The 23,149-nt window shown below is 38.1% G+C and overlaps 1 protein-coding gene across 1 annotated transcript in view; it reads left to right on the top strand.

Moving 5' to 3' along the window:
- Positions 1-23,149, top strand: part of LOC139148079 (bolA-like protein 3) — a 44,692-nt gene that overhangs the window by 813 nt on the left and 20,730 nt on the right. The window contains exons 2-3 of the mRNA XM_070719371.1: positions 3,189-3,312; positions 5,215-5,303. Coding sequence (XP_070575472.1) covers positions 3,189-3,312; positions 5,215-5,303 — 213 coding nt within the window. The remainder of the gene's footprint in view (positions 1-3,188; positions 3,313-5,214; positions 5,304-23,149) is intronic.

Here is a 23,149-nt window from a genome sequence, read left to right as displayed (position 1 = left end):
GATTTTGAATATGATGATTAGGTGCATTGCAAATAATATGAAATGTTTTGTAAATTGTTACTTTCAAGAATCAAAGACACTCAGAAAATAAAACTTATCCAGAATGTTAGCTGTGGAAACACAGCTATCAGTGGCGGGATAGCGTGCGTCTATACCTTCATTTGGTTGACCTTTGATGGCCAGCATAGACACACGCTACCCTGCCAAAGATAGCTGCGTTTCCACAGCTACCAGAATGTATGCAAAATGCATACATTGCACATGCCAGGTGTATTTTTGCAGAGACAGTCGTCTCGCTTCTACTGTCTAATGGTTTTTGAATTCGAAGTTCTGAGTTAACTTTACGACTTTAAAGGCCAGATCACACTATCAAAGTCCATAGACAAACTAATTTCTAAAGTGTACACTCCTAATAACTCAATCCATCCAATTAAATTTTGATAATTGCATTGCACGATAATAAATGCAGCACTGTATTTGCAGACAAGGCTGTTTGACAGAACAGTGAGAGACTGAGAGTCGATACAACTGATTGAATTAGCATAGCGACTTTTCAGCTGCAGCCATCTGGTTGGACTCCATGTGATCCTGGGTGCATTCGATTTTGCATGACCGTCACCATGATTGGTCAATCAAAATCATGACTTTGCATTCTAGAACAACCTTATTGCTATCCTGACTGAGTGACTCTTTATACTCTCTATGCAATGTGTGCATTGACAGTATATGTCGAGCTTGATGCAGAACGCGGATTCTAGAGCGGACCAATCACAGTTGAGTTAAATGGACCAATCAGGTTACATTACGTAGTCACTTTAGGACCAATCAGAGTGAAGCTGTAATCTTTGTATCAATTTTCTCATGTTGTCTTGGCTACAATTTTCCCGCCTAACGAGCACTGTAGTTTTAGAGATTCTCAACTTTGGGGAGTTCAGAGTACTGGTTCTGTTTGTCGCTTTTCTATGCAATAAAACCTCAAGTGTTTTATATGCTTTACTCCTACTGCTGGTGTCCGCGACTCGTGACTGCCATCAAAGAACCAACACTCCCCACAATAGCCACTACCCTCTGTGTGGTCTCAGATAATGTCTTCCAAAGTTCAGCAATTTTCTGCACAACCACAAATTCTCATTCTGTCCTTTACTTGCCGAAAGTAACAACTTGAAATTCTTGGCTGGTCACTTGGAAATGTTGCCTTTATTAGTATAATTGCACGTTTCCAAATAATGTTTCTTGCATACATATGGTATTGTGTGCCAAGCATACCTTTAATCAGAGCTCAGCAATCCAAATTTAGAAAATATTTTTACCTGTCCATTGGGTAGGTTGCTAACTTTGCTTTATTATTTTTGTATAGCAACAGTTCTGTGGTTTGACTTTTAGTGAAGCAATGCAGTTTTGACAGCGTAATATAACAGTGACGTATGTGTACAGTTCTGAATGGAATGTATGTTAGTGTCAATTATTTTGTTTACAGTTCTGTTTTATACAGCAGTGTGTTATGCACTATTGTCGCATATTTTTGCGTGTATTTTTTTATTTCCTCATGAGCAGAAAAAAAAGGTTGACGCGGCGGGTCTAAATTGACGCACAAGATGAGAAACAAACTTTTTATTTTTCTTGGCCTAAGTTTGTATTTTCAACAGTAATAGGGCAATCATAAGTCATCAAATTACAAATGGAAAGCACTCCTGGCGATTAGCCTGAGGAAGACATCAAATGTAACACTATATCATATGGCAAATGATCTAATGCATTTCATTTAACCCTTTGAGTGCCAAAGTCAACTTTTGTTGCCTTCATAAAATATAGTGCAGACAATTTTTTTTCAGATCAAGACAATTTCTTTTCAAATTTTTCCCAAAATTTTGATAAAAAATTGTAGTCAATGAAAAGTTATGTCCTTTTGCTCCAAAATTACAAAAACAATTACAGAAAAATTCATGAAAATTTGTAAAATGTTGCACTAAAATTTAGGTGGGAAAAATTACAGCTCTCAAAGAGTTAAGGGACTTCTCAATTTTTCAATAGTTTTACTGTCAAATGTCCATGTTCTGCATTGAACAGAAATCAAAATGCCATGGTCTCAAGAAACACCTCTGCTGTGCTGGCGTATGCATGACTGTTGATCAGCCAGATCATATTTCAGAGGAAAATACATTGAATTGCATGCAATGAATGTTATTGGCTGCTTGTATTTCCAAATAAGACTCTATCACAGCTGCTTGCAGCCACTCAGTGTGGCCCTCATGTGTTCTGATTTTCAGCTAAGTGAGCTCTGACTCTGCGAGCTTGCATTTCCTTACGTGTTGTGTTAGCCAAACGACGAGAAAGTGTAGGTCACATCATTGTTGGTGACAGATCAGAAGCTGTGTCACAAACCATAGGCTGTGAAATAAGTCTACTTCCTCATCTATGTACAGCTGGAAAATCAGCTTTCTGCAAACTTTTCACCTTTTTTAAGACAAAAAATACTCTAATGTAGTTACCCTACCATTGTGCCAGCAGAATCAAAGAATCGAATCAACAGTTTCAAATGGGGTAAGGAAAAAGTGAATATCAAAGAGCAATCTTGAACTGTATGCCCATGAATCAACATAAATACAATGTGAGAGACACAAGCTTTCATGATATCGTGCCCTCTTAAATCAATTTTATTTTGCCATGTACTTGAGTTTGTGCAGTGTGACCCAAGAAAATGTAATAGGAATGACTTGATGAAAATGTCAAGAAATTCCAAGGAGAAAATGAAACTTGTACCTTTCAGGGGAGGGATGTCACTCTATTTATTGCATGAAAGTTCACACTATATACCACAGTTATGCCATTGAACTAGTGTATATAATGTGCGATACTCAATAACAGTATACAATATTGAATGTTCAAAAATCTAGCAACCTAGGTTTTCGATCATATCTTGGGAAGTTCAAATCAGAAATTTTGTGGTCTGATTAAATAAATTTGACTCTTCCAAACATTTGTGCAGAGGAAGGGTTTCTGAGTTTAAGGTCAAACATGATGAGTTTTCGTTGTAATGTGTGTTTTTTTATTATCCATGGCCAAGAAGAGACACAAAAGTTCTTGCCTCTTTCATCATTGCAGGAACACTGCTTAGTTATCAAAATTTATATTTTCCCGTATTGAAACCCAAAGCCTATACATACATTCACACTTCTCTTTCCCTTCAGAATTTGGCAGCTCCTTGGAGATTCAGGTTCTTCTCATCGCAAACAGAGGGAGAAACGAGGATATCATCCATTTTGAAGGAGAAATTTCCAGCAGCAGAATCTATAGATGTTTCAGATATATCAGGTGAGAGTGGTCACTCAACTTTCTCTGTTACACAGCATTGGGATCACCCCTTTCATGACCAATAGTTTGGTGCAAACCCATTGTTGTCAATGGTGATTGTGGACCTGTTTTCAAGAATATAGGGGTTAACAGGTGAACTACTGGGGGTAGAGTTTGCCATTTCATTTAGCTGTATTCTCTGTTTTGGATCCAAAGTCTTTGCATTGGAAGGTCGATTGCTGTAAATTTGCTGTATTTTGGTTTTCCATTCACGTGTACAGCAGTTCAGTGAAAAATATAACATTAAAAAAACTTTAGACCAAGGGAGTACAATCATTTGTTTCTTTCTTGTTCTCTGGTTCTTATCATTTCTTCAATTCTGAACCACTTTTGTCACAAACAGTTATTTTGTACGTACTGCAAAATACTTTCTCTCCCTTTTTAGTATTTTTTGAATATAGAGAAGTCAAGTCTACACATAGAGTATTTTCAGTTCTGATATAGGCCTATTAATATTATGGATCATTTAGTTTGTATGTTAGCTTTTTGTCTTGGAGAACTATCATTGACATTTTGAACTCGCTATGAAAAATTGGCAAGAAAGGGGAAAAAGAAGGGTGTTAAAGTTATGTGTGCAACAAGCAGAAACAAACTACATCCTTTTTTTGGTGTTAGAGATTTAATGCATATTTTCAGTTTCGGGCATGGCAAGAAATGTTACAAAGATTAGCATAATCACTATTTAAAGGCCCAGTAACTTTTGCTGATTTTTGTCATTATTTCTGTTTTGATTGACACCTTCAGTTGCTTATTCTACTCTCCAAAGCATGTTGATATACACAGTATTCAGCTTGTCAACTCAGCCTGTACATGTGTAAATTGCATTGTTATCATTAATAAGTGAATTGTGGTCTGGACTAGAAGTCATTTAAAAAACATCGGCAAACAAAACTACGTTGCATTTAACAAATAGAGTTGCTGTATAGGCAAGGTATTGTAGATGTTGTTTTAACACGACAGTAGAACAAGAAATGGCAGTTACAGCTACTGGTCCTGTAAGGAAGAGTCAAGAAGCTATGATTTTAGATTTGACATTTTGCAGAATTTTGTTCTACACTGTGGCTCCCAGAAAGGCGCCCTCTAGAGAAAGAAGTGAAAATGTTTGCTCCAGGATGACTGCTGTGTGTGACAATGTCAGAACCCTAGATGAAATTTAATACCCAGGGTGAAAATCTTGCTCAGTTTTTGAGAGAGGGGGGGGGGGGGGGGGGGGTCAAATTTTAGACAGTGTTACTGAGCAACTAAAGAAATCTTAAGAATACTGTACCGGTACATGTGGTTCTTTAAAGGTTATAAAGGAATAAGTTCACAATTTTAATGTTTTAAAAGGCCAGTAGCTCTTTTCTGGCAATTTTTTACTAGTGTTGTTTTTTATGTCAACAGCAAGAGCTTGTTCTACTCCTAAAAGCATGTTGAAACACCAACTGTTTAGTGAATATACTGGTATGTATAGAATGCACTGTTATTGTTTACGTTTGAATTCTAGTCTGGGCCAGAATTCACTTTTCAACAATAACAATGCAGTCTATACATAATACAGGCCTAGTTGACAAGCTGAATACTGTGTATCTTAGCATGTTTAAGGGAACAGAACGAAAAAATGTTAGTTGACCTTCAAAGATAAAAACAGTGAAAAATCAACAACTCTCACTGACCCTTTAAAAACAGGATTTGTTGGTTATACTTTACTTACCAATGGACCGTTATGATGCCTTTCAGAATTAGCTAGTAGAAAAATCCCATATAGGCAATGCGAAAGTATAACATAGTCTAGCATTGGACCAAGTATTGGGAGTCTTTTCATGTTATCTTATCAAAAATGCACATTTTTCTTATCTTTTAAATAATTGAATGTCCTTTCAGGCGGATGTGGAGCTATGTACGAAATTACGATAGTTTCTGATGAATTCAAGGGGAAAAGAACTGTAATGCAACACAGGATGGTGAATCAGGTGAGATGAGTGAAGACTAAGAAAAGTGTATTTCTAGCAAACTTGCTCATGTTAAGTCCAAGACCACATCAGCTTTTTGCTGGGGCTAGCGAAGTTTTCCATTCTATTGGTCAGACCAATGAAAATGCAAATTCACTATTATGATAAAGAATGTTTGCTTGAGTTATGAGTAGCAAACTAGACTGCTGGACTGGCAAACTAGATTGCAAGACTAGCAAACCAGACTGAAGGACTAGCAAACTAGACTGAAGGACTAGCAAACTAGCCTGCAGGACTGGCAAACTAGACAATGGAACTGCAAACTAGACTGCTGAACTTGCAAACTAGACTGCTGAACTAGCAAACTAGACTGCAAGACTGGCAAACTAGAGTACAGGACTATCAAGCTAGACGGCTTGACTAGAAAACTGGACTGCAGGACTAGCAAACTAGACTGCAAGACTGGCAAACTAGACAGCAGGACTAGCAAACTAGACTGCTGAACTAGCAAACTAGACTGAGAGACTGGCAAACTAGAGTACAGGACTAGCAAACTAGACTGCTGGACTAGAACACTAGACTGCAGGACCTCTGGACTCTTTCTCACAAAGATGTCATTCTGAAGACATCTAAACAGTAATAGATATGCTCACTCCTTTACACACATTGTAGACAGGTAAAACTTAATTCTCAGTCTGTGCACGAAGGTAGAAGTGAGAGGGACATGTAACTTTATCATATACCTACATTCACGTGCCTGTGTAAAGCTATGGGAGAAAGCGCCCTCAGATCCGTGCATTTTTTTTATGTATCACGCCCCGGCCCGGTGCCCAAATATGGGCAATCGCGTGCATTTCTGAACTATCTCGATTCTGGTTACTACGTGCATTGCTATCCGCAAACGTTCTATTTGTTCACAAAGCCAGCGTGAGATTAGGAAAATGTCTGCTCGCTCAGATCGTAGTTACGCGTGGCGACAGTGGAGCCGCGCAGGTGACATCGGCTTTTATTTCTAAATTCTAGTGAAATCCTGTGTATCCTAAGTGTGTGCCTGTTCAGTATAAATTACCAGAAACTGACATTACGCTTTTGTCCTTCTTACACCTCGATTTCAACCTTGATCTCTGTTAGTCACGTACAGTACGGATGTTGCTTTGCGCGTTCTAGAATTCTGCAGGTAAACAAATGACGTCATTATGTATGTCAATCCGACGGGAAGCGGCCGTCATATTTCTGAAAAACTGACACAAATGGCGATGAATTTTTGATATCGCTCACATTTTTATCTCCTAAACAATGTTGAATATTATGTAAACTACATATTTATCATTCCATAACTTCATAAGGTATATGATAAAACCTTTACGGCCCTGATACGGCTTTTGTGGCCCTTGGTCGTACGGCGTACGGGCCCTCGCACGCTCGGGCCCTTCCGCCGTACGACCTCGGGCCGCAAAAGCCGTATCAGGGCCGTAAAGATTAGTGGCAAACATCAAAGGACCACTTGACGTACAGTTTGATGTTGGTTGTAATATGCAATAAACAACAGCAATTCAGTGTTCCTGCTAAGGTTTTGAGAGGGTGCGCAACTTGAGATACGCCTGATTGCCTCACATCTAGGTCCGTTCATGTATATGCTAATTTATTGGGGTACGTCACAATGTACAATGAACGTTGGTGGCAACTGCGCCGCCAACGGGCGCTAAACTCGAAACGCGGAAGTAAAATCTACTCTGCGCTGAGATCGCACATTTCGCCCTGAGTTTAATATTGTTTCCAAAACTAATACCGATTGAAATGACTGAGACTAAAGTTGCGCAAAACATGAAAATTCACTGCAAGAGCAGTCGGAGACACTGCGCAACTAGCGTGAAAATAAGCCTTAGCGGGAACACTGCACAGCATGTCATGTAAATGTGTGCAGGATGATGTTACATTCTGACAATTTTATTCCCATTCTGGTCATTGTGTGCTGCTACTCCCTTGTATATGCATGATTGTATTTCCAGAACGGGTTTTTAGCTCACGTGTGTAAACACGTGGGCTATTGTCATAGCGATGTCTGTCTGTCTGTCCGTGTGTGTGTGTGTGTGTGTGTGTGTGTGTGTGTGTGTGTGTGTGTCTGTCTGTCTGTCTGTTTACACGATAACTCAAAAACGCCTGAACGGATTCAAGTCAGATTTGGTACACATGTACCATGTGCTACTTGCAAGAACTGATTAGATTTTGGTTAGTGTGGCTTGCATATTAATGAAGTTATGCAATATCGTTTTTTTCCACACAATGGTTTCCCTATGGAGACGGTAATGACAGTGTAGACATATATCAAGAAATACTGCACAAAATTTCATGAAACTTTTCACAGATGACAATCTAAGAACATTATGATGATACTGTGAGTGTCATGTCAATTGTCTTCTCATTTGCATATTTAATGAACTTTTGTTATTAGTGAGATAACTCTGAAATTCCTGCACCAAACTTGATGATACGTGCAACAAATATTGATCTGATATATATCTAATTATACTTAGAAGCATTAGGCCGTGTCAACTTAATAAATAGCTCATTTGCATATTTTATGAAGGTTTATAATTAGTCATATAACTCCGATATAACTTCACCAAATGTGATGAAATCTGCTGCAGATACTGATCCGACTGATATCTAACTGTAGTGTAAAGCATTTAGTAGTGTGAAATTAATTAAGGGTTCATTAACATATTTAATGAACTTCGTAATTAGGTATATAACTCTGAAATCACGGCACCCAAGTCAGTGAAATTTGGTACAGATATTGTTTTGATAAATATCTAATTGTACTGAGAAGCATTTGGCAGTGTCAAGTTAACAAATAGGTCATTTGCATATTTTATGAAGTTTTGTAATTAGTGATATAACTCCAAAATAACTGCACCAAATGTGATGAAATCTGCTGCAGATACTGATTCGACAGATATCTAATTGTGGTGTAGAGCATTTAGTTGAGTGAAGTTAATTAAGGGTTCATTTGAATATTTAATGAACTTTGTAATTAGTGATAATACTCCAAAATTAAAGCATTAAATTTGATGAAACTTGCTACAGATGTTGATCTGATAAATATCCAATTGTACTGAGAAGCATTGAGCAGTGTCAAGTTAATAATTAGCTCATTTGCATATTCCATGAAGTCTTATAATTAGTCATATAACTCCGAAATAACTGCATCAAATGTGATGAAACTGCTGCACATACTGAAACGACAGATATCTAACTGTGTTGTAAAGCATTTAGTAGTATAAAGTTAATTAAGGGTTCATTTGCATATATTATAAACGTTGTAATTCGGTATATAACTCTGAAATTTCGGCACTAAAATTTTGTGAAACGTGCTACAGATATTGATGTGATAAATATTTAATTGTGCTATGAATCATTGAACAGTGTCAAGTTAATGTAGGGTTTATTTGCATATTTAATAAACTTTGAAATAAGTGACATTACTCTAAAATTTCATCATTAAATTAAATAAAAAGTGCTGCAAATGTTGATCTGATGGATATCTAATTGTCCCATAAAGAATTGAGCAGTGTCAAGTTAATTGACAGCTCATTCGCATATTAAATAAAGTTTTGTAATTAGTGATTAAACTCTGAGAGTAAACCTGCTACATATAGTGATAACATATATCTCATTGTTCTGTGAAGCTTACTACTATTAATGAACCTGTTGTAAAACACGTGAGCATATTCAGTTCATATCTGGTATGTTTTTTTGATGATAAAGAATTTTAGTCAGTCTTCACCCCAAGTTTCACAGGTAATTTGGTATATGTGTAGCGGCCGGCACTGGTGATCATTGTCTGGTCAACACTGCCCTGGAGGAGAATTACTTGACTGTTTGTAGTAGCTCTGTAACCCTGTCTATTAAGGACACCTTCAGGAATGGAAAAAGTGTCCTTTGTATAGAGGCGTCCTTAATAGACAGGTGAAATACTATTCAAAGTGTAACTTTTGGGTTGATAAATCTGTCCTCAATAAAGAGGTGTCCTGATCAGAGAGGTGTCTGTAAGGACAGGTTTCACTTAGATACCTTACGGTTTACTTTCTTCAGATGATGCACATGCATGTATGGACCTGGACATAACAGGGCCCACGCATTTTAGTTGGAAATAGATTCACTGTTGCCCTCACTTGTGAGGCCCTCACTTTGGCCCCTCGTTTTTTTTATTTTGTACCCTTATATACCTGAAACAGCTGTATGTGAGAAGAGGCTGAACTAAAATATGCAGTATTTCCTCTAAATACATTACTGCCACTCAAATCTATTCTCCCAATCATATGATTATGTTTCTACAGCCATGATGGATTGAATAATTTTACTGTCTGTTTGGGAAAACGGAACCAATAGTTCTTTCAAGGAACTCGTCCTTTCATCCATAAGGGGATTTTTTTCGTAATAGCCATAGAGGGCGCTGTCTAAATGTCCATATTTGGGAGTAAGTGCTTTATGCTCCCCCAACATAATGTAGTTTAATTGACACCCTGGCACTATAGTCAACATTTTTGCCTGAATCAGACTCTGTTAAGATAAAATGCACCTTGAAATTGAAAGACTTAACTTTTTGCGGAAGCTTTTCCTGGGGAAACTTCACATCAGTTTTTCAAAGAGAAAGAGGTTGAGGTTGAAGATCATGATCTTCAACCAGAGGCTGAACTTGAATAACATTTATCATTATGGCAGTGTCTTGCTGTGCCATGTGCTTTTATCTCACCAGTTTTCTGCTGAAACTGTGAGCACACAGCGTATACCTCTGGTGTATACAATATCTGTTCCATTAGCAAGCATTATTCAACTTTTGCAAGTTTGAGACCAAATCTGTCTGACTTCTCAAATAGAAAAAAACTGGCTAATAATAAATTAAATGCAAGGACACAGCTTTGTCCTAGGATTATCAAGAGCAGCAAAATTCAAAGCTGAAGAGTGCAAAAATGCAAGTACCGGTATCCATTGCCACTGTTGAATTGGAAACAAATACAGCATACACAAGGAAAGCATGTCTAAAGTGTTTGAGAATTTGATTTGCATGCAAGCCTGTTTAAAGCCGTGTACAGAAGTCATGGCAAAAGAGCAGCATTGCATGGGGTCTCTTAACCATCCTGTAAGGGATTAGGATGTGGTTTTTTCCACAGTCTTACTGTCCCAAGCGATAGGTAGGTCCGAAAGTTAAGCCCTGATCACAATTTATCATATCAGGGTAACATTTTGACTGAGCAACATATTATTAAAACTCATTTAACCGTACTAATACAAATTTTGTTACTTGGAGTAGATAAAAGTAGGTAGTACAATTGAGTCTGTTCTTGTATGCTGCACAGTGGTTGGCAACGCGTTAGATCTTTACAGCCATGCCCAGACTGCATCAATCCAGCTTTATCATGGTAGCATGGTTTTATTACTTTCAAAGGTCATATCAACCTTGCATGAATACTTGGAATAATATTAAAAAGCGTAACTGTTGACATAACGTCAGTTGTTTATTGCTTTTAAAGGTCACGTCAACCTTGCCTGAATACTTGGAAAGGAATATGAAAGCAATCATTGATGTTAGGTCAGCTGTTTATTGCTTTGAAAAGGTCATGTCGACCTTGCAAGAAATACTTGGAAACGAACATTATTAAAGCAACTGTGGACGTACAGTCGGCTTTTGTGTGTCATACTGTTTAGTAGCAACTCTTCAGTCCCCAACCAGGACACAAAGCAGAGGTAATCCGGCGTAATCCTGTGGATTAGGCTTGTGCTTTTCACAAAAACTCCAGTCAGCCTTGTGCACCACGCTCTCTATAGATTTCTGTCAGCTGATGTGAAAAGATGGCTAGCTAACTTAGCAACAGAATAAGATGTGAATTACAATGAAAGCTGCGAACAGAAATGGGCATGATCTTTGTTACACGACACGCAGCACTGAACAAAATTCACTTCTTCAACTACATGTAGCAGCTTACAGAATTCAGCCATGAGTTGAGAGAGAATGGACCATCCAAGAGAACCCTCACTCTTGGCTAACGCTCTTCATCAATATTTATCCCTTTTTATGTCTGTCTGAAAAATGTGAACAAACCATTTTGTATTATGTTAAGAACTGCAAGTTAGTTTTGTCTTAAGACAGAATCGCTCTCAATAAAATTTGTTTAGTGCTGGTAGATGAATAAAGGTACTATATCGATTTTCACGTTCTCTCTTAAAAGATGTGTCCTTTAGCACTGCCCACTCTACTTTTGACTTGAAAAGTAGGATACTTATCTCGCCCACGTCGTAGCCTGTAGTTGTTTACTTTCAGACCACATCCATGACCCGGGCCTCATTCAACCACAGGCCCTTGACTGTCATTCAACCAAACACTGAAGAACTGTTTTAGCCGGATACATACTTCCGCCTCGCAATGTTTTGTTGCCAAGCCTCACAAAGCAGGGACTAGCCAAAGCCAAAGTAAATAAAAAAACCCGAACTTTATGGTAAATATTTTTCTGAAATTTTTACCAGGCAACTCCAAAATTTTAGATTGATGCATGTATATATGTGTGCGAATTTTCATCTCGCCATGGAAATGGAAATCAATGGAAATGTCATGGTTATTTACAAAGCGAAGAATTATATCCCATTCATGACTTTGCATCTGTCAGGACACCTGACAGTTTGATAGAAACTAGTGCAATTCCTAATTTGTGGATCAGTGTATGTATACCGGTATTTACCATGCTATGGTATGAGGTGACTTTGTAATATTGCTTATACAATGCAAGATCCGAGGTACATGAATATTCCACATTGATTAAGGGTCATTAGCATAGAATTTTAATACCGAAACAATGCTCATTAGTGTAATCTGCATATTTGAATATCATTATACCTCGCATCTTGCACTAATAGATATTGCTGGCAAACATCTTTCAGAATGTGTGACACAAATACTCTACTTGACATGGTTGCTCTACCAGACATATTTAGCATTGGCATGGGAACAAAGGAGCAAGTGTGCTCAGCTACCCGGTAACGCCCCCTCCCCCCAAAAAACTGTTTCTCATCCTAGTTGTCTTACCAAAATGATACAGTTTATAATTTTCTTTTTTGGGTTGGGGCACAAGATCCAACCATCCACAAGAAACTAACAAAAACATGGAATATTTGTATGCAGCAGTAATTCTGGCACTCAGCAAGATATCAATGATATTTTCAATGTTCAGAACTATATGTAGCTACGTGTTATGCCACAAATAATAACAGTTTGTACTGTGCAAACCTCAGTCACTTTTTCCACAGTACCGTTAAAGTCCTTTTATAAGACGCATCTGCATTACAAGTCGCACCCTCCTTTGATTGACTTGAGTAGGATGAAATCCTTAAATTTTCAAAAATGGAAAATGTATGTATTATAAGTCGCACCCCTTTTCCAGCACAGCTGTCACACTATCAGCCACCATTCAGGTCGGCTCTATTCATCAAAAGTTGAAACTTTGTTGTTCCTTGGGGTTCAATAAAATTGAAACATGTTTCTCAACCATGGGCAACCACATCCTCCAAAAGAGAACTACCATAAACAAACTCTTCTTTTAATTATCTTTTAAAGTTATTTATTCAATAAAGGCAAACTTCTATCAGTAGCCCCCCCCCCTCCACTCCTTGAAAGAAAATAATCTGAGAATTTCCATGTCATTAGTGGCACGCCTCCTTTAAAAATGCAAAAAGTACTTTTTATAAGTCGCACCCCGTACCCCATCTCTTGAGAAATAATTCAGGTTCAAAATTTGCAACATCATAATAAAAGACGCGTCTTATAAAATGACTTTAACGGTAATTACTTTTGGGCATGCAAACTTAAAAAAATCTGATGTATGTAGTCTTGATTTATGTGTGGGAGGATAAATGACAAAATATTGGCTTTTTCAGCTGGATTGGCCATTTTCCAAGCTCTACTACATCATGTAATACATATGAGAGTGGCATTTCACAGTTTTCTAATGTGTGTTATCTTTGAATTACTCACGGTAGAAATTTCCCAGCAGTAATGCTTGCTGAAGAAAGTTGCACTCGGATATGCTGTAAACTCACTTGTTACGTGTAATTGGACTTGCATATCACACTGTAACCAGCAATTCAGCTGAGGGGGTGGGTGGGGGAGGGTGGGGGGAATTTGATATAGGTGAATAATGGTACATAATTTCAGGAACCCTGAACACTTCTTTGCAGTACCCTATTATGACCACGTCACTTGGTAATAATGGATGGCTCAACAGCTTGACAAAAAGTCCTGTATCAGAAATGTAAAGTTCAGGGTAGTGCACTGAATAATATAAGTGTTACCACACTACAATTTGCAGCAATTATAGTTACAATTTGGCAGCACCGGTACACATACACTGTACGATGCCAAAACTCATGACAAGATTATTTCTGTGTTCAGGAGGAACAAAAACAAAAAACGCTTATTGTCTTGTCTTTACAAATATAAGTAGCATGTTCAGATTGACCATAAATATTTTCTATGGATCTCAGTAATTATTACAGGAGGATAATTTTGTAAAGTTAGCAAACAAACCCTCTTAAAAGACAACAATGTAAATAAACATTCACACAAAAATCAAGTGTTGAATAGTGCCCTCTATGGTCGAATTTGGTAGAATTACACACTTAATCAGGACACGGTCGAAATCAATTACAAAACTAGTAGTTTTATAGAGAGACAGTTGGAGTCAGCTTTCAAAATTACTGATCAACATCTGAAATTATTTATTCAAAATATAATAGTTCAAAGCAAGGGAGGTCGTGTACCGTACCAATGTATTGGTGGTGGTGGGGGTTAGGAGAATAGGAAGTGTTATGGGAATATGAAATCTATTGTAAGGTTGTATTAGTTACGCAGTGTATTCATTTGCTTTGATAAAGTTAGTGTGGGATGTGTTACAGCAAGTACATGTTTGTTTGTGCGAGTGCTTCATTCATGAACTCTACGGTGTTTGGAAGGGTTGCAGTCAGAAAAATTGCAACAACTAAAGCTCAGTTATTGAACCACTCTCTTTTGAAGAGTTGGGATTTAGCCAAGTATAGTTTTGACTATGATGTCCTTGCTGGGTGACTGGGTGTCGTACATTGCGAGTTCGAATCTAATTTACTGCATTAGTGTATGAAGTCTGACAAACCGTTTGCCCCGGTCTTAATCAGATCAATACTGTACTAAACTACTGGTAATGTCCTCCATTTCATCAATTACGTTCTATCTTGTCAGGGATGATATCAGTCAGAAGGAACACTTCATTAAAAGAAATACAGAGATTAAGCTGTGAAGTTAAAGTTATTTTGGGTCAAATACTAATATGTATACATTGTTGTCTGGCCGACATGTGGTACCAGCAAGTATGATTGGTACACCAGCACTGATCAGGAAACGATTGTGATAGTCAGTTGGCCCCGGAGTGCAATGAATCCAAGTTCCATGTGCATGATAGGCTTTGCAATAGCGCTGTTCACGATTACGGGTTTGTTTCTAAATATAGCTGCACGTGCGCGACATGGGACACTGCTGCTTGAAATATGCTCAGACTTTCTCAGGGTTGCATGTGTGGCTGTTGTTGCAGCTGGTTAGTCTGAGCCATAAATATGTCTTTCAGTTTTATGGCAGTCGCCTACGTAGTGGTGTATTTTTGTCATCGTTGTGTACATTTGCAAACAGTCCCATCGTCTAGCAAAATTGCGCAAGTTGTGCAGTCTCACTGACTGCATGCTGGCTGTAAATGTTGTAACTTGTACCAGTTACTATTTTGAGCAGACTGATCACAAGACTCTAAATAAATCCCAGTTGAATTTTAACTTCCTCATTGGTTTGCTCTACACATGCAAGATATTTGTTATTATTTTCGTGCATTATTTTTATAAAGATGACCGTACAAGAGAAAATGTCGGTCACTTCAGACTGGAATAGATGGCTTATGAAGTACGGTTTGCTAGGCGACTTGATGATCCTGTTAGCCATTTGTACTGTCTGTCAGGTCATGTCAATTTTACATGTCCATTTCAAGCATTATCGATCTATCAACATCCTTTACTGAATTAAGTCCAGGTTTTTTTGTTTTCAGTGTTGGATACCTGTCAACAAAGTCTTTCAAAAACCGGTGCCCCGTGGTGTTTGTTCAGTTTGTTTGTTATTTGGTGACCAGCCATGTAGAATAATCGTCATCTCAACAGTCCACTTTTGATATTGTGCCAACTTGTGGCTGTCCTCTTCTGAACATCCGTCTGTCCTTTCACACTCTTTTTAATATACTTAAAGATTGCTCAGCCAGGTAGTTGCACCATTGGTCGTGTATCTAGGTACACAAATTCCATGAAATACAAGTAGTCCCACCATAATAACTCCCAAAAGAACTGTGTTCTGTGTCATTTTGACTTTGTCTTGTACTTCTTTATATATTTTGTATTCAACCACATACACAATCAAGACCTTTTTTTCACATCCACAGGTGCCGTTTCCAAGGTTTGACTGATTTTAGTGTACAGCTACAGCATCTCACAATACGCTGTTCTTTACCAAATTTTCATTTTAAGGTAGAAATGGCCTCAGGAAAGTACTCTCAAATTTTTGCAATACCTTTCTGCTCTTCTTCTGGAGGGGGGGGGGGGGCATTTTAAAGCTCATGAAGTAAGAAAAATTTTCACCGTCATAGTTTTTTTGAAAATTGAAAAAATGTTTCCTTCTTGAGTTAACGCAGGAATGGGGGCCATTTTGAATTTAAAATGTTAGGTATTAAATTTGTTTCTCTAGTACCAAACTTTGCACGATGACCTATGATTTTGATTTAAGTTTCATTCAGGAAAGGTTGAGCAAAAGTTTAAGTCTTTGACTTTTGAGGCGCACACTACCTTAATTCAGACATCAAAAGATGAAGAAAACTTTCCTTTATTAGAGAGTAAAATAAAACGCAACATGAGTTAATGGTCATGACCATTAATTCATTTTCGCAATGGTTTCATGTACCGTGTCTAAAACTGGGGTCGAATATGTGCATGGTCACCCGTTCATTCAGTATTTTTCATAAAGTCAAACAATATAAGTAGTATCTTGTATCAAACAAAATTCATGAAAAATGGCCGACTTTGTCCCTTTAAAGGTCCCAGCTCTGACATTGGTTCATACATTTGACATTTGTCTTGGTTGACATTTTTCTATCATTGAGACTTGCCTAGAGCTTACAGACTTGGTAGCTGTAGCTTTCGAGAAACCGTATTTGACATTGAAAACGAAATAGTGAAAAAAATGCATCAAAAGTTGAAGGTATACGCCGACCCTTCAATTGGCTAGGGACATCCCTGGATATTTCAGCAGGATTCATCTTAGATTGCTGACCTCGTTATGAACCAGGAAACATTTGACGCCCAAAGGCACTCATCTGCATAATCTTCATTTGTGAATTAATAGTGATGGCAAAGGTGTCACAGAAATGTGGTCAAGCATTGACACTGTTTATATCCCACTCTGTGGATTGTCAAAAACCCATGAAGTAAACAACCAGACTGGTAGATTACGCTGTAGTTTGTGAAAGTGAATCCTGTCTTTTTCTCTTTGTATGATTAAAATCGGAATAGAATTGGTGAAACCACCCTCAAATCTGATGAAAAATTATAAAAAAATGTAGGGATTGACGCATTTTCCTTCTCTTTCTCTGTCCTTGGTGTTTGTTTTCAGGTTGGCCTTTGCCTCGCTTACAAGGGGCTGAGGGTGGTAAACAGGAAACCATTACAATGTATGAAGACCCCGCTCATCTGATTTTAATGATTGACTACAATCTATTTAAACCATGACCTGGTAAAAAAAAATTGTAGACGTTTTCCTGCTTCTTGTTTATTCATTCTAGGGATAAAGCATTAACTGCACTCAGCCGTCTGTCTCCTGTATTGATGAGATTTAGGCACGTGTCAACGGACTTTTCCTCCTCCATGAAAAAATACTGCTACACCTATCAAGGGACTGATTCTCCTTGGTGAGAAATAGCGGTAACTTGGAAGTATTATCTATCAAAGCTGCATCTTTATGAGACCTAACAACAATGGAACAACTGTTTTCTGTGATTACAAGCTTGGTTGGTTATTTGCTGCAAAATATCCGGTTTTTTCATCAATTTTCAATTTCCTCTTGGTCTTAGACCACCAATGAAGGCTTTAATGGCTGACTGACTGACTGCCTGACTGTCTAGCCAGTCTGTTCAACACAAGGAGTCTGAAGTTTCAAGTTCCTTGTCAATGATGCTATACCCAGAGGTACTTTATATGCAAATTAAAGCATTACTCTGTTCGACTAAGTTTTAATGTATTAAGTTCCTGGGCACTCGTAAAAACAAAATTTATAGACCCAGCTTGAACAGATGGTCCTTTTTCTCTGTCGGAGGTATATTTTAGATGAAAGGATCTTAAAAGGGGTCCTAGGCACTTCCTTTGACTACACAACATAGCATATCAAACAGTTGTGACTTAGGGGTGGACCATTATCTTACTGGAGGGGGGAGGGAGGTTGTTGAAATTTCCTCAGTAAATCAAAGAGCTTTTACAGTTACCCATATTGAGGAAATGGTAGCGGTCTTTTTTTTCAGGTGGCGGCTGGAGCTTATGTGATAGTCCTGAATGTTGACAAAAGTGGTAATATGCCGAAGTGACGTATGTTATTAAAAGTAATTGCCCCATTGGCTGGTTGGTTCTATCTTCTGTATGAATAAGCAACCATCAGTACATACAGTGTGTCCTTAATTTCATCCCCTTTCAGATTGGACAGTCGTGTTTTTCTCACACTCATAATAGTTGCAGGTCTTCTTTCTGGACATACGGCTGTGCAACACAGTTACTCATCTCCCAGTTACATTTCTCATACTGTATTTACTTCTGACTTTATACACAGTTGCTGCGCCTGGTTGTACTCACTTTCCCGCTTGGCACTGGCTTTGCACTGAACGGGGAATCTTGCCGTGTTGCTGGACGTACATGAACACAAGTACTTTTCTGCCCAGTCTTACGTAATAGGAATAGTTAGACACGTGCCAGTGCACATCATGTAGAGTACCAACATTTAAGTCTAAATCAGGCGCAGTATTGCTCATGGTCCATACACTTCCGGCATACGCTCATTGAAATCTTTGAAAAGTCCTTGATGAGTTTCAAGCCTCCTGGAAAGTCATGGAAACTTGATAATTGACCCAGGATTTTCAAAAATGACAAGATTATCTGTTGTGATATTGTAAAAATGATATATGTAAAATTATATATAAAAACGATATGTTGTACAAAAAATGAGATCTGGAAAGTGACATTTTTTGACCTCAAAAAGTCCTTGAAAATTGCTGAAAAAGGCTGTGAAAGTCCCTGAATTTTAAGTGACGTTGAGGATATGGACCCATGTTGCTTGTGGATGACTACTGAAAGACCAGACTGTGTGATTCACATCACTTTTTGCAGTGTTCTATACAAGGGTAGATGGGCACATACATTCCTCCCGGCGGTACACACAATGTAGCTATGATGTTACCCAGCATGCGTCATGATCAGTGCTCACAATAGGTAGAAGGAAGGGGGCACACTCTAAAAAGTCTCAGAAAGATGTGTGTCCGCAAAGGTTATCCATTAGTCCCAGAGTATGTGATGCTACGATTCTTTAATTGCTTTATAAAGAGATTATATTATAATGTTCTCGAAGCTGCTCACTCCCGATTCCCTTTAAAATTGGTCCAGTCTCACCATTGAAAAGAGTGGATTTGGGACAAACCATGGTGGTGAAAGGGTGGAGTATTTTTCATGTTTCGACCTTTCTAACATCATGGGAATCTGCTTCGTGTATGAGAAACTGGTATGCATTTGAATAACTCAATGCAATTTTATACTAGTTAATGCATAGGGAAAAGAAATCAGTCCCCTGGGGTGGGGAGGGAGGGTTTTTTTGTGCAACGCTTTAACTTAATTGATTTTATTAATTTTGACTGTGATATTTCAAATAAAGAGTTCAACTCCACACCGTCTGACTGTTTTCTTTATTGCTACAAGTAATTTTATTAATTTTGACACTGTGATATTTCAAATAAAGAGTTCAACTCCACACCGTCTGACTGCTTTATATATTACCGACAAGTCCTTATCTCCTCTCCAACTTGTGTATACACCACGTAATTGCTCCGAAAACATTGCCAACTTGCTAATCCGCTGTCCGTATCAGCGGATTAAGTGATTGAGTCAACACCACAGCCGTCACACACGTAGTAAAATAATGCGGAGTGTGCCCCGCTGTGTTGTTGACTCAATCACTTAATCCGCTGATACGGACAGCGGATTAGCAAGTTGGCAATGTTTTCGGAGCAATTACAGTGGTGTATACACAAGTTGGAGAGGAGATAAGGACTTGTCGGTAATATATAAAGCTGTCAGACGGTGTGGAGTTGAACTCTTTATTTGAAATATCACAGTGTCAAAATTAATAAAATTACTTGTAGCAATAAAGAAAACAATTTGAAATATCACAGTGTCAAAATTAATAAAATTACTTGTAGCAATAAAGAAAACAGTCAGACGGTGTGGAGTTGAACTCTTTATTTGAAATATCACAGTCAAAATTAATAAAATCAATTAAGTTAAAGCGTTGCACAAAAAAACCCTCCCTCCCCACCCCAGGGGACTGATTTCTTTCCCCTATGGTTAATGCTGATTTATAGCGTCCCAGCATTGACAGGAACACAGTGTAACCGCTGGTGTCGATGTTTAAGGCAGTGCATGGGAAGCTCTCATTTCAAAAGTGTCACACTACAACACACAGTATAACATGTGTGCCTGAATAACTTACATAAAAAAAAAATGTGTAAATTGGATCGAGATTTTGATGAAAAAGCATGTGAACAAGGTGGCAGAAAAGTTTGCATTTTTGGTACATGATGTGCCGTGTATGGGAAGATTCAGAATTGCGGGGGGGGCAGAGTGCAGGATCCAGAAAGGAACTGTGGCCGCTGCCTGGCTCTTGAGTATGTACGTGCCAACCTGCTCGGCAGTACTACTGGGCTGACAATATGCTACCTTTGTGTCAAGTTTGTCACTCAAACTGTGTTGACAAGTTGTACTGCACGTCTGAAGCCTGTGTTTACACCAGCGACACTTTCATCATTCATTTGTCATGTGACAACTGTTTTTGTTTTCTAGGATTGTCATCTTTACTGTTGCTGCGCAGTTCCCATTCATGGGTATTACAAGTTAGATTTATGTAACCCCAGGTGTTTGGCAGCAAAGTGAAATTTATTGCAGAATTTTGCATCAAAAATAGCAACAAACCATAAATTACGTATGTCACTTTTATTTAACTTTCATTTTATTCAGTGAAACTGCAGAAGTCTATCACAAAATTCGTTGGCAACCAAACGTAGCAGAGATATTCCACTCTTGTGCAGGTAATAAAATAGATGGCGTTTATTCATAGTTTGGATGACTGTGTACACAAAATACTTGAAAAACTCATTGCATCACAAAAATTATGCGTATTTTACGTGGCTGTGCAACAGACACACCTTCAGACTTTGGTCAGGCTGTTTGTTCAAGTAAGATTCAGATGTTTTTAAATCAGTGGATTATTTATGGATGAATGCTGTAATAAGTTGTCACATATTAAGGTAGTACATGCCTCAAAAGCTCAAATTTCCCTCAATGAAACTTTCAATCATTGTCTTACCAAATCAAGAATAATAATCAGGTGTCATCAGGCAAATTTTGTGATTAGAGAAAGAAATTACCTAATATTTACTGATATTTGAAATTCAAAATGGCCACCATGCCTGTGTTAATTCTATAAGGAAAAATAATTTTTTTCAAATTTAGACTGAGATAATTTTTCTTCACAAGAGCTCTTAAACGAACCCCCACAAGTGGTAGATTAGTAAAGAATTGTAAAAAATTGAAAGTCCAAATATCTGTCCCCGAGGCGCATTCTACCTTAGGCTTGTAATTACACATGTTTGGTCATATCACACAATCATACAAATAGTCCACCTCCAGAATAAAATGTTACACTCTTGACTACAGCAGCATTCTGTGGAAAAAAGATTCTGACGAATTCATGTCATTGCTGTACATACAAATTCAATTGCAAATACGTCGATCGTGAAAACTCATTGAATTTGTGGTTTAATTTGTTTAAACCAGGGTCGATAATGTACCTGCAATTGCACAAAATGTCTCCAATGCCATTTTGAATGGTTTGGATGAGTATTGATTGAAAGAGATTTCTTTCCAACAGTATACCACAACAGAAATCCATGGTGAGAACGACGAATACTACTCCAAGTACTTGAAAAAAGCCAACGTGAGCGAGGATGCAAAACGAAGAGTTTATCACTTCAGCTTTAATAAACTGCCACATCATGAGGAGGTAACCAATGAGGAATCAGTATACAGTCAGTCTTTCCATGAAATTGTCATGGAGGAACATAATGTTTTGATATTCACCAGCAGCCTACCCCTTCCTCTCATATTCCAACATGCTTGAAGCACTGTGTGGGCTTCTCAACAATGCTGTGTACAGGTATTTTTGTGTCGCATACCTTTTCTCGGAAAAAATCCATTTAAAGTGCTTCACTAACTGGCTGCTGCCCTTGTTTCTGATACGACAGTTACCCTTCACACGGGTGTGGCCTACTTGATGTGCGTTATAAATATACTGGCAGGTCAACCAGCAGTTTTGGTCTGTTGATTGTAAAACCGGTAATTCTTCCATCTACACTAGGTGCAGAGGTGTTCAGACTTTGCTATTGCTTTTGTCAAAATTGTTGATATGAATAAAAAGAATAAAGCTTACTAAAGCAGTAGTACGTGAAGTATGCAGTTTGTGCCCAAAATTACCCAAGATCTTAGGTTGTGCATGACCATGAAAAGTATTGTACATGTAGCTGGTATAGTAAATTATGATGAATTTTTTTTGTTTTATTTGTCAATTACAAGTTCTTGTGCTACTTCCCAAAGGATGTTGAAACACCTTCTGTTCGGCTTGTCAACACAGCGTCTGTACATATTAAATACAGTGCCATCGTTTTACATTTTGCACTCTAGCCTGGACCAGAATTCACTTGTCAACAATAACAATTACACATTTACAGAATGAGTTGACAAGGTGTGTATCTCAACATAGTTTGCATCAAAAACAGAAATTGAAAGATATTCATCATACGCTACATCTTCTGACCCCTTGACATATTTTTACCCACACCTGTAATACATGTCCTGCTTCTCTATCAGGAAATAAAAGGAAATGAACAAAAGACATCCTACAGGGTACTTTTGTTTTGGTTTCCAGGTACACCAATGCCATACCAATTTCATTTTGAGTTTTGGGAATGGCCAACTCTGAAAGCAGAAGTTGAATGCAACTCGAAATTTCTTGGTAATTCCTTCAATAATGAATGTGGTGGTGATCAAATGCACCTGTTTGACGGCCATGCGTTTCTATAGGTTTGAAGCAAATCTGTCCCCTTGAATTTAAACCCACCCCCCACCCCCCCACCTTCCCAATTCCAGCATGCCAAATCTATTTGATGAATTCGAAACAAATTTCTATTTATCTTAAGAAAAAAGTAATCATCAAATGAGGATGTTGGTGGCTGGATGGTTGGGTGGGTGGGTGGGCGGGGAGGGAGTGGATGTAGAGAACAGCATCGACATGAAAGAACAGTGTTTCATAAACCAGCTTTTGTGATCAATATCAGCTCGCACCATAACATGTAGGCCCTTCGAACGTGTGTCTACAATCCAACATTCAAGGTAAATCTACCCACACTGTGGCCTGTTGTAAAGACAGAGACACAGTCCAGGTGTTTTAATCCATT

Source organism: Ptychodera flava, chromosome 13 (genome assembly GCF_041260155.1).
Source record: "Ptychodera flava strain L36383 chromosome 13, AS_Pfla_20210202, whole genome shotgun sequence".
Lineage (NCBI taxonomy): Eukaryota > Metazoa > Hemichordata > Enteropneusta > Ptychoderidae > Ptychodera > Ptychodera flava.
This window is presented reverse-complemented; position numbering and strand designations above follow the sequence as displayed.